The sequence below is a fragment of the Fundulus heteroclitus genome, unplaced genomic scaffold (genome assembly GCF_011125445.2).
Source record: "Fundulus heteroclitus isolate FHET01 unplaced genomic scaffold, MU-UCD_Fhet_4.1 scaffold_455, whole genome shotgun sequence".
Lineage (NCBI taxonomy): Eukaryota > Metazoa > Chordata > Actinopteri > Cyprinodontiformes > Fundulidae > Fundulus > Fundulus heteroclitus.
Window position 1 is genome coordinate 22402 of NW_023396874.1, and position 12031 is coordinate 34432.

The 12031-nt window shown below is 41.9% G+C and overlaps 1 protein-coding gene across 1 annotated transcript in view; it reads left to right on the plus strand.

Annotated features, from left to right (window-relative positions):
• Window positions 1-226: 226 nt before the first annotated feature.
• Window positions 227-12031, plus strand: part of znf740a (zinc finger protein 740a) — a gene marked incomplete in the record, with an annotated part of 62198 nt that continues 50393 nt past the window's right edge. Inside the window, 7 exon segments of the mRNA XM_036131734.1 lie at window positions 227-547; window positions 2872-3035; window positions 3287-3493; window positions 3788-3934; window positions 7013-7133; window positions 7372-7455; window positions 11255-11267. Of these exon segments, the coding sequence (XP_035987627.1) occupies window positions 2991-3035; window positions 3287-3493; window positions 3788-3934; window positions 7013-7133; window positions 7372-7455; window positions 11255-11267 (617 nt within the window).

Below are 12031 nucleotides of genomic sequence, written 5' to 3' on the forward strand. Positions count from 1 at the left end.
ACTTAATATATTAAACGATGAAATGTTGACCTGTTAAGTTTTTTTTCCCCCCAATCTTTTGTTCTGTGCCCCTGTGGAAATAACACTGGCCCCACCCTGGCCCCCTGCTAAATTTGGTCTAGAACCACCACTGTATATACATGCAAAGGGCTGCATTAAAAGGCTACTTTAAGTCTCCAGTGTTAGTCCACCAGTCCCTGCTCTCTAACTCCCTCTTTTCATCTGCGTCCCCTCAGACGTGGTCTGAATCTGAGAGAGAGGCCAGCAGAGAGACCCCCCGACGGCGTTTCTCGGCGTTAACGTGGTCGTGCAGTGGGCGTCTCCAGATCGGGAATAATAATGGACTAACAGTCTTCTTCTGCTGTTTCAGTTTGATCGCCGCTCTGGCTTCTCGGGGAGCTGAAAGAAGATGAGCCCCTTCTCCTCGGCAGAGGGGGGGTTTGCTGCTGCTGCTGCTGTGTGGGGGAGTGGGCTACATCCTGTGGCGTTTCCTGTGTTTGTAAACTAGACGGTACAGCAAAAAAAAATACGTCGCCGAGCAAAGCTGGTACGTGGAAAATAATCTATCGTTTAAAAGGCTCGTGTAATGTTAATCGTGCATTTTGGGTGTGTGTTTTTTGCTCGCTGTGTTAAACGTGCCCTGGGAGAAGGCAGTAAAAAGGGGGTCAGACATTGTTACAACGTAGGTGTTAGCCAGCGCTGGGGATGCTAACAAATGTTAGCTTAGTGGTCGGGAGGGGGGAGGCACTCGTAACGACGGCCATCACGAATGTCTTTAAAGCCCAGACTCGTCTGGAACCAGTTGAGTCTGTTTGTGTGTTGTTGTTGTTTTTTTTTCCTTTCTTCACCGTAATGTAGCGGGGTGGGGAAGCATCAAGCGATCCAGCCTGTGAGGTAGATAATCCGGTTAAACAGCCGCGTCAAAGCAACGTTAAGGTTGTTCGCATTTTTAGCCGTTAACGGTGCAGAGTGGGCGAGGGCGCTACCGAGCAAGCTAGCTAGCTCCAAACTGCTACGCTTTGGTTCCGAGGCAGCACGAAGGCCACCGCTGCCCGTGCCGCAACCTGGCATAAACCAATAAACCAACATCCACTTAGAATCTTGCTTTAGGCTTTATCGAGCGAAACAGCAACAAACGAAATATAAAAATACAACTTTTCCCCCCCACCCTTTCTAGACAAGACTTATTAGGTTAGCATTAGCCGTAGCGGTCCGTTATTTGTCTGCCGGTACCAACGTTAGCTCGCTAACATTAGTCAGTCTACCAGAGAGCTTAATAATGAGTTTTATGATAATTAACGTGAGCTAGTTCCGTCACCAAACGGGTTATAACAAAGCCTCGGGTCTTCGTCGGGTTTCTGTTTACAAATCCAATGTCTGCGCAGCATTTTAGTGGTTAATGGGGCCTTTTTGATCAATTGTTTTTGTCTTTATTTGTGTTGAAATGGCGATCCAGTAAAGTAAAATCAGAACTACCACAAAAAAAGAGTAGTAATTTACAGGCTTTTTAATTAGAGGTAAATATTGTGCTTTCTTTAAATTATATAGAGAAGCCAATACCACATTTCCAAAGCTAGAATACTTGGGCCCCCTTTTTTATGCTTAACCAAAGGTTATATGTTATTAATAAGCGTGTAACATTTTCAAAGGTTTGTTTGCTAATTAAGTTATTTCACCTGAGGGAGTCATTGCCTAAACGATTCATTGACTGCTAGCTCATTTTGAAGTCTGAGGAATTTATGTCCCCCATTTATCTAAACTGCTGAAAACATCCAAAATCACAGAAAAAAAAAAAATATCTTTTTACATGTGCATGAAACCACCAAAAAATAAATAAATAAATCATATTTCATGAATGATAAACCTTTTAGAAGTTTATATGAATATCTTTGAACTACCTTACAGTATAATTTGACCTTTCATGTAGAAAATAGTTTTGCAGATTAAGAACGAAAATGTTCCTCATCGGGATTATAGTGGAGCCTTTTAACACATGTGGTGTTGCCAAAAAAAAAAAAAAAAAACAGTTGCAAACAATTTCTCTTGAAATAGCATTAAATGAACTTTCACATAAAACCAATGTCATGTATGTAGGTTAAAATAAAATTTAAAATCTGATACTTTAAACCCAAACTCTTTGGGTCTAACACATTCCTCACTGTAAGCATGTAATATTTTTACCATTTAAAAAAAAAAAAAAAAAGAAGATAATTCTGCCTTCAAACAAAATGATGCTCAACTCGCAATATATTTTTTTCATATGAAACATTGTAGTACAATTTCCTAAATTCCTAAATCTCATGAGTTTTGGTAAACGGATAGTTGGAAGAATTTATCTAACAAACTGGTGGCTTAATTGGAAAGAAAAAAAAAATTTAAATTTGAATGAAAGAAAAGTTTCAACATGTGATATAGCCTAGGCCTATGAGATGCCAACTACATTACTTTAACTACAGCAACCATAGGCTGCTCACGCTGTGATTTAAATCTTAAGTACTTGTGGTTTTTTTTGTCTTTCTTTTTTAAAAATCAAGTTTATTGGTTCTATTATTAGGACTGCCTTCTTCTCAGACATCACCGATATATATGTGTTTAATTTTTTTTAGCTTTAAATTCGCAGGCTAAACCTGTTGAAAAGCAAATAAGTGAAACTACTTCTTGGATGCTAGGTGGGATTAAATTTAGTGTTTGCTGCAGGGAGTTCAGTTTTTTGTTTAAAATATATATTCATTACCTTTAATCCTTTGTCTAAAGACAAAGAACCATCTGTATGCGTTAACCTGCTTTGTGTTGTGTGTCCGTAACGGCGGTCAAAGGAGCAGTCGTAACTGTGTGTCTGTCTTGTTTCATCCACATCCTCCTCTTCCTCAGTTTTTAGTACTAGATGAGTGAGGTGGGTGTGGCTTCCCACCAGCCCGACCATCCTGACTGACGGATCTCTGGATGACCTTGTCCCCACCCCTGTCCCTGCGCTCACATATACCACAGCAATGTCACATCTGCCCAGCAGCTCAGTCCGCGACCATATGAAATGGGTTTGTTTTTGACAACACCAAAGTGGTTACAGATCATATTTTCTTTACTTGCAGCCATGTGTCACTCAGGATGTTGTCGTTGACAAGTAGCTCGGCAGACGCCGCTACTCTAGCGCTACTGTCTTAGACGCAGCTCAGTTTCAAATTGCAGCTCACTTTGGGTGACTTGATGCGGTTTGTAAACTGTTGTTCCCTGTTCTTTTTTTTTTTTCTTTCTTTCTTTCCTGTTCTTTTTTTTTTCCCTTGTGCAGGCGGGGCTGCTCGGGTGCGAAGCTGTCCTCTCCAGCATGGCCCTGATGCAGGCCAGTACCATGGCTGCTCCGCCTAAAAAGATGATGGCTCCGCTCGGCCATGTACCGCCACAGAGGGAAGGACCCGACCGCGCTCCCCAGAGCCACATGATCCTCCCCTCTGGAATGAGCTGTCCACCACTGGTTAGGAATTACATCGGCAATATGGTGAAGTGGGGGCTTTATTAGCCAGGCTTTAATGATGAAGACTTTAAACTTTTTATACTTTCTACATGTCGTTTTGCCGCATGATTCATAGTGCAGGTGGTTTTGTCGTATAATTTAGAGGTTTCACAAACAGAAGGTAAACGTTAGTGTTATAAAACGGGGTGGGGGGCTGGGGGCACTGTTTCCCAGTTACAGTTTATTTTTACCTAGTCGGGTTCAGAACCTCTGTTCAGAGCATTAAAAGAGACAATCAGGAGAGTGGGGAATAATTAACTTTCTCCTGCCTCCGTGTAGCTCATCCGGAAGGAAGGTGAATTCCAAGCTCCCCGCTTGCTGGACGAGAAGGACATGAGGACCAACGAGGACTTGCAGCAGAAAAAAAAGAACAGGAAATCCGTGACGCCCTGCAAAGTGAAGGAACAAGAAGGAATGGAAGGGAAGGTCAGTGGCTCGGGGATTGTTGAAATTGTTGGAAAATTCTTCCTCGGCGTGAGCTCGTTGGGCTCCGCGCGCCCGTGTGTGCGCCGCCTTTAACTTTCGCCGACGCGCGGCCGCCTCGGATCATCCGAGGGTGCACGTTTTGTTTGTGTGGGGGTGGGGGGAGGAGCGCAGGAAAGATGTGGAGGGGGTGGGTGGAGGTTCTCTGGAGAGGAAGGGGGGGAGGGGAGCGAAGCGGAGCACAATGACTGCAGTTGTGAGCATAACAGGGGAAGCAGTAACAGGAGGGCATTAGGCCATCTGACATGATTGTGGGGGATTTTTTTTTTTTAAATTGAAATCACGACGAAACAAAAGGCTAAATTCTTTGTTTTCTGAAGTTGTATTGTGTTGACGTAGAGAAACACGCTTAACATGAATTTTAATTGTGCGCACCCGCAGTCCCGTTACGGCTCTTCCTCAGTTTCTGATTAAAGGAGCATCTGAGTTTGTCAATTCAGTTCAAGAAGGGAAACTCATGTGAAGATTCATTACACACAGTGACACAGCATGTATTTCTGTTAGTTTTGAAGCGGGCTTACAGCTAATGAAAACCCAACCACTTTTTTTTTCTTCAAAAAAATTAGAAGATTGCATAAGACCAATACAAAACGGTATATATTGGTCTTCAAACGGGAATGCTGTAGTCCACACAATCAGGGGGCAAGACTGATAACTGAACGGCTATCCAAAAGACACTGACACCCCAAACCAGAAAGGTAAGTCACAGAAACTCTAAAGATGCTGGCTTTTTACAGAGCTCTGTGTCCAAGCGCGTTAATAAAGAGGCGAAGGGAAGGATGTGGTAGAGAAAAGTGTACAAGCAACAGGGATGACCGCACCCTGGAGAGGATCGTGAAACAAAACCCGTTAGAAAATACGGAGGAGAGTCACAAAGAGTGGACTGCAGCTGGAGTCAGAGCTTCAAGAACCACCAGACAGACGTATGCAAGACCTGGTTTCAGCCGTCGCCTTCCTTGAGTCAAGCCTCTCTGGAACCAGAGACGGCGTCAGAAGCGTCTCGCCTGGGCTAAAGACATAAAGGACTGGATGCTGCTGAGTGGTCCACAGTTCTGTTCTCTGATGAAAGTAAATCTAGCATTTCCTTTGGAAATCAAGGTCCCAGAGTCTGGAGGAAGAGAGGAGAGGCACAGAATCCATGTTGCTTGAGGTCCAGTGAAACGTTTCCACAGTCAGTGATGGTTTGGGGTGGTATATCATCTGCTGGTGCTGGTCCGCCGTGTTTTCTGAGGTCCAAAGTCAATGCAGCTGCCTACCAGGAAGTTTTAGAGCACTTCATGCTTCCTGCTGCTGACCAACTTTATGGAGATGCAGATTTTATCTTCCATCAGGACTTGGCACCTGCACACAGTGCCAAAGCTACCAGTACCTGGTTTACGGACCATGGCATCCCTGTTCTTAACTGGCCAGCAAACTCGCCTGACCTTCACCCCATAGAAAACCTACGGGGTATTGTGAAGAGGAAGACGCGAAACGCCAGACCTAACAATGCAGAAGAGCTGAAGGCCACTATGAGACCAACCTTGGTTCTCTAACACCTGAGCAGAGCCACAGACTGATGGACTCCATGCCACGCCGCATTGCCGCAGTAATCCAGGGAAAAGGAGCCCCAACTTAGTATTGAATGTGTACAAGCTCAGACTTTTCATCTGCATACTTTTCAGTTTGCCAACATTTCTGGAAATCCAGAAAAATACTGTGGAAAAAAATCTACTTTTTCGTGATATTCTAATTATATGACCAGCACCTGTATATCAACCCGGATTAATGAAAGTTGAGTGGAAGGAAGAAGTGTCTACATCCAGGACATTGGCGGCGATTGTTGCATTCCTTGTGACGTTGCTCCTGAACCCGACATCAGAAGTGGTTCAAAGTCCTCTTTAAATGCATTTTGCATTTATTGTGGAAATCATGGCTCTAGTTTCTGAAGGAAGCCTGCAGAAGCATAGAGGTCAATGATGCTTTGGGAAACATGTCATCTGCTGAGCTCTGGTTTTGGTCCTTTTGTTTTATCAACTCCAAAGTCAGTGTAGCCATCTACCAGATAATCTTTGAGACCTTAAATGGTAAACGGCCTGCACTTGTATAGCGCTTTATCAAGTCCAGCGGACCCCAAAGCTCTTAATGCTATATTCTTTATGGAGATGCATATTTCTCTTCTCAGCAGGACTTGGCACCCAAGTTGCCAAAGTGGAGAAATGCCTGCTTGACTATTGTATTGTAGACGTGTCCCTGCCCCAGCACGACATATTTAAATGATTGCGTTATCTTCTCAGCATGCCTTCAAGTGCTACGCAAGGCTGCGAATCAACCTTTTGAGTTTGATGTGTGGCAGCAGGGCAACACCTAAAACATGGCCCCGAGGACCAGGGTCAGGGGCCCCTGGACATGCGGGGTCTATGCAGGGCTGTCAAGGGCAGGATGAGAGAGAGCAGAGCCAACAATGCAGCGGACCTCAAGGTGGTACTGAGTGCATACGGTGTGCTTTAAATGGCCGCACTTTTCAGCGGTCTGTGACGAGCGCAGGTTTCTTTCTTCTGTTGCGGGTTTATGCAATCTTCTGGTTTTCTGGAAAGCAGCACGTTGGGTTTTCAGCAGCTCTGAGTCATCAAGCTTAACAAGCACATGAAACGCATCAGTCGGTGTGTGTTGAGTCCGTAGGAGATGAGAATTACTAAAACAGATTAACCTGTAAAGTTACTTTATTTTCCTGCAAAGTTATTTTATTTTCCTGCAAAGTTACTTTATTTTCCTGCAAAGTTACTTTATTATCCTGCAAAGTTACTTTATTCTGAAATCCACTGCAATTCACATTCTCAAGCTGTATTCAAACGAAATTTCGTTCTGTACGCACTCGGTGCATACAAAATGACAAAGTTTGTCTAAGTCTAAGTGTCTCTGTGATGCACCGATTTTATTGAAAATGCAGCTGTATGTTTGGACTACATGTAGAAGATTTGTATTAGACTCTAAAGCCTCAATTTAAGAGGTCTTATCTGCTTTTTTTTCTCCCTCCCATAGGGCACAGGTGGAGATGAGAACGGTCCCGTGTCTAAAGTACAGAAAAATTTTATTTGTGATCACTGTTACGGAGCATTTAGAAGTGGATATCACCTAAAGAGACATATCCTCATTCATACAGGTATGGTAGCAGCTCGACTCCTCTTTGAAGCCAGAACGGCTCGTTATTTACTGAATGTTTAAACGAAAATGTTGAAAGAGGCCCGAAATGCTTAAGTTGGACCGAGTCTAGAAGTGTGCGGTAGCTGTGAGCTTTTTCCAGTGGGCTGCTTTTAAAGCCTCGTTTGGTGCTAGCTTTGCCTCACAGCTAACTGGTGTCTGTGGGGGACTTGAACTAAAACTGGTGCTCTTCGGTTTAGGGGAGAAGCCGTATGCTTGTGCCGTATGTGACATGAGGTTTATTCAGCGTTACCACCTGGAGAGACACAGCTTCATTCACACGGGTATGCGTCCTTCAGCCTTACCCATTTTACATAAACCCCGACTACGCATGTGGTCTTTCACATCAGGCAAGGGACAGATGCTGACGATTCATTTTTGTCCGTGGACTGTAATTTCCAACAAAGCCAGCCACTAAATCTATTTATTCCAAATTGTAATGCGCAGTCTTTTTTTTTTTTTTTTTGTCCCCACGATCAGAAAACAGTGAATTGAAGCCATTGTGGTCCAGAGTCCATTATTAAAAACTCTGTGAGCTCCTTGTTGTGTTTGTGGGCTGGTATCAGGCTGCCACGGTGTGAGAACCTTCAGTGAAATTAGCGCCGTGTCAATATGTCGCGGTGTTCACACAAATATCTAACAGGCCGTTGCGTAACACAGTTGCTTTTATTTAAAACAGAAAAGCAACAATCATTCGGACCAGGCGATATGAACATAGAATTTATCCCGATAATTTGTGGAAGTTATTGTGATTATGCTGAATGTGACAATTGAAATTGTAAAAAAAAAAGAAGAAAAAGTCATCTTTTTTTATATGCAAGCACTGGCGGTCTCACAAAAACAAACATTACACTAAAACCAAGATGTACCTATTATTAAAAAAAGTAATTCACGGCAACAGTTGCTTTCAGTCGTGCGACTCTGCTGCTAAACGATACAATAGTTGTTTTCAGTCATCTTTTAAAATAGGATTTACTGATAATCTCGTGGAACCAAGAGTGGAAAAAATAATTGAAACTGTAAAAGCAGAAATCCCAATCATAATGCCAGTTTTTGGCATTTGCAAATATAAATTTTAAGTGTTATTTTTATCCTAGGATGACCAATTCCTTGCACAATAACGATTCATTAATTGCTCATCCCCAATTCTTACAGAGTCTAAAATAACCTGGCTACACCAGTATTATGTTATGCTATATCACACACGTTTGGATTTATAAGAAAGCTGCTGATTCTGTTAGAATATCACAAAGTAATTCGTGTTGATAAGAAAAGTGTGCCTTCCCTTAATTTGTTCAGAAAGACGTTTGATGTTGCGTTCCAGCAGAACCTTGTGTACGTTCCTGGAGCGCTCCAATCTGAGCAGATCACCAACACAACGTTACACATATTTGGCCATCTTTATTTTTCAGTATGTTAAAGCCAACAGTTTCATCCCTCTGTGCCTCAACACGTGAATCAGATTTGTAGAGAAGACTTTTTGATAGTGGACCTGATGGACTCTTACTTGTGGACACCAGTGTAGAGATTTTAAAGCTGTTTTTAAAAGCACAGGCAACACAAACCGTGCAATACACGCCCCCCCCCCCCCCCCCCCTTTTTGTCCTGTAGATATTCTTCGGTTTGTGTGGACAGCATCTGCATGGCCATCGAAGATTGTGTTCTTAAAGTTTTATTGTGTGCAATAAAAGTGAGAACATCTACTGAGACACACTATGTTTGCATAGTAATTATTAAAGACACCGTGGGGAAGTCAACCTCTACGCAATTGTTCCAAGTCTATTGTTGCTAAGATTTTCACAGTAAGAGATTATTACTAACTGGCCTAATCCACCAGTCCCCGTCGGTGTAGTTCAACATCATTTCAGTTTTCCTTTTGCCAGCACTGCATCTGTCTTTTTCTCATATACACTTAACACATTTCTTTAAGGTTATCCCTACTTACAGACTGACTAGCTAATAACTTGTATGCTATGTGTGTGTAGGGGTGAAGCCGTTTGCTTGCTCCATGTGTGACATGAGGTTTTTCCAGCGTTACCACCTGGAGAGACACAGACTCATTCATACGGGTATGCGTTCGTTTGCCGTACCCAGCTTTTTGTTTAGAGTGATTGGGTGATCTAAAGCCAGAGGGCAAGGTTGGGCAGGGTGGGCTCCAATCTGAGAAACATTGAGACAACAGGCTGAAGGAGAGACGAGGCTATAAGGGTTAATATGGGGTAACAAACAACAAAAACCTTCTGTTGTTTTTAAAATATCTGCTCATAAAATTAGAAACTGCTTATCATAAAATGTTCTTGCTATGCCATGTAATGGTTATCCTAACCAAAGCAGGCCTAATAAAAAGGTTTCTGTAGATCGTTACAGTTGGGGTAATTTTACAGATTTATTTTTTCTCTTTTAGCTTCTGCCCTTATTTGACAATTTGTGGATGTCGGTTTGTGAAAAGACAAACAGGTGTTTGAATACATGACAGGAAATGAACACTTCAAAGACTGCATTAGAAATAAATCAGATGTAAATACAGTTACTCCTGTTCACTTCTAAAGTTATATTTGTCCGTTTTGCCATTTGCCGTAATTACCCCCCCCCCCCCCCATTTCATTTAAATAGTACTAAAATAAGTGTCCAGTTTAAAAATCTGTACTTTAAGAGATGCACATTGATTCGTACAGTGTGAAGGCACTGATGAGCCAATCAAAGATGAACCGAGGGTAACATTAGAGGCAATTAAAAGTGGATCCTCTTTATTTTTTTTGTCTTTCTGAAACACTTTCTTTAGACTGAGATATTTCACTAAGTCCAAAAAACTATGAATGATCCGTCACTGTACCTAATTTAACAATCTCATGACTGCTTTTCTAAACCGCACACTCGTCCTGTTGAGTTAAAGACATTCAACATTTGACACATTGATCTGTATGGAAGGTTGTGACAAATTGTTTTGTTTTTAAAGCTTCTGAGTTTCTAAATTCATAATATCAGAAAAAAGATGTTGCAGATAAGGACGTTGACAGGATTTTAGAGAAAAAAAAAACCCTGATCATGACAGCTGATGAGCTCCTAAGACCTTGGGCTGGCATTTATGGGTCAGAAGTTTGACTTGACTAGATCTAAGGTCCAGTGAGACCATCTTGGAGAGATTTGGAGAAAGAAGCCTCCTTCGGGTGAGAGTTCAAATCCAGCGAAGGCAGGATTCACTATTATTGTATTTGGAAAAAACAATTTTAATCTTGATGAGCTTCAAATCCACGTTTGAGACACGTTTCATTTACTTGAGGTAGCCTGGCTCTGTGGCACTACAGCTTTTTCCATCTAAGAGCATCTATGTATTGTTAAATCATCCCTTATTGCTGTTTTTTTTTTTGTTTTTGTTTCCATTCTATTTGAAGGTTGATAATCCCTATTATTGCTAATAAATTTCCCAAACACCCTCTAAATTCGCTTAAAATGTAAAAATGAAGGCCTATCGGTCCCTGCTAAACTGGTTGTAATGACTTCCCTGTAATCCCAAGGCAACGTCCTAGCTAATTTGTTGATGATCTGTGTATGTAGGGGTGAAGCCGTACGCTTGCTCCATGTGCGACATGAGGTTCTTCCAACGTTACCAACTGGCGAGACACACCGTCATTCATACTGGTATGCGTCTGCTCACGCTAGATGTTCCCGGCTAAAGCCAGAGATCCGGCAGATTTCCAAATAAGAAAATTATGCATTTCCAGACGCATGTAGATGTTACCCAAACATGGATCAGTAAAGTTCAAACATAGCTCCTTTTTTTCTTTCTTTCTATTAATGTACCTACCGGTATGTGTGTGTGTAATAAGACCACTTTGTGCGTGAACACCGCCTAATGCTATCCTGTGTTCTCTACACTTGTTAGGTCTTCGCTTCCATTTTTGCTATGAGTGAAATAAGCCTTACCGCAACACCTCTGGAGAAAAAAATTGCATTTATATGGTAGAAATGTATCTCTGAAAAAAATCACCTCTCTGAAGGAATAGTTGATGATCAATGTTGAAAGTCTTTTTTTATTTTATTTTTTTGTTTAGAGTGAATATTTACATACTTTTGTATGTGTAGGGGTGAAGCCATACGCTTGCTCCGTGTGTGATATGAGATTTTTCCATCGCCACCACTTGGCACGACACAGCCTCATTCACACGGGTATGGTTTCACCCTTCTTCTCTTCATCGGTGCCCAAATAACCAAATTTATCAGTCATGTGTAACAGGAAATATTAGCCATCAAGGTGACGTAGCTGTTAGCGTAAATAAGCAGTACATGTGTGTTTATCCTCCAAGGCCAGTGCATTTAGTAGCTAAACACTGCAGTCCCTACTTCATCTCTCTGCCTGTAAAAAAAAAAAATTATTGCTGAGTGGATTGAAAGAGCCTTTTAACTGTAAGCGCTTAAGGTTGAAGAATATAATTCAAATTAGTTCCCTGTTTCATAAATGTTGACACAGATTAGAAGAAGTTAGTCGAATGTATGTTTTTGTTTCTGTTCTGGTCCTCCTTGGCATGTCCGGATGCGTAACGGTGCATCTCAATAAATTAGAAAACGATTGAAAAGATGGCTTAATTTTAGCAAATCAATTCAAAAATATAGCCTTGGTACACACAGTGATATGTTCCAAGTCTTTTTTTTTTTTTCCTCAATTTTATGCTTTTTCAGCTACTTGAAAACCTCAAATTCAGTTTCTTCGAAAATAGAGAACAAGACCAATAAAAGTATGGCTTTTGATTCAGGGATGGTTCCTTTAAGAGCAGGGGTCCCCAACGTTTTGAAACTGAGAGCTGCTTCACTGGTGTCGTGTCATACGAAGGGCTACCAGTAACCTTAACTTTATGTAAAAAA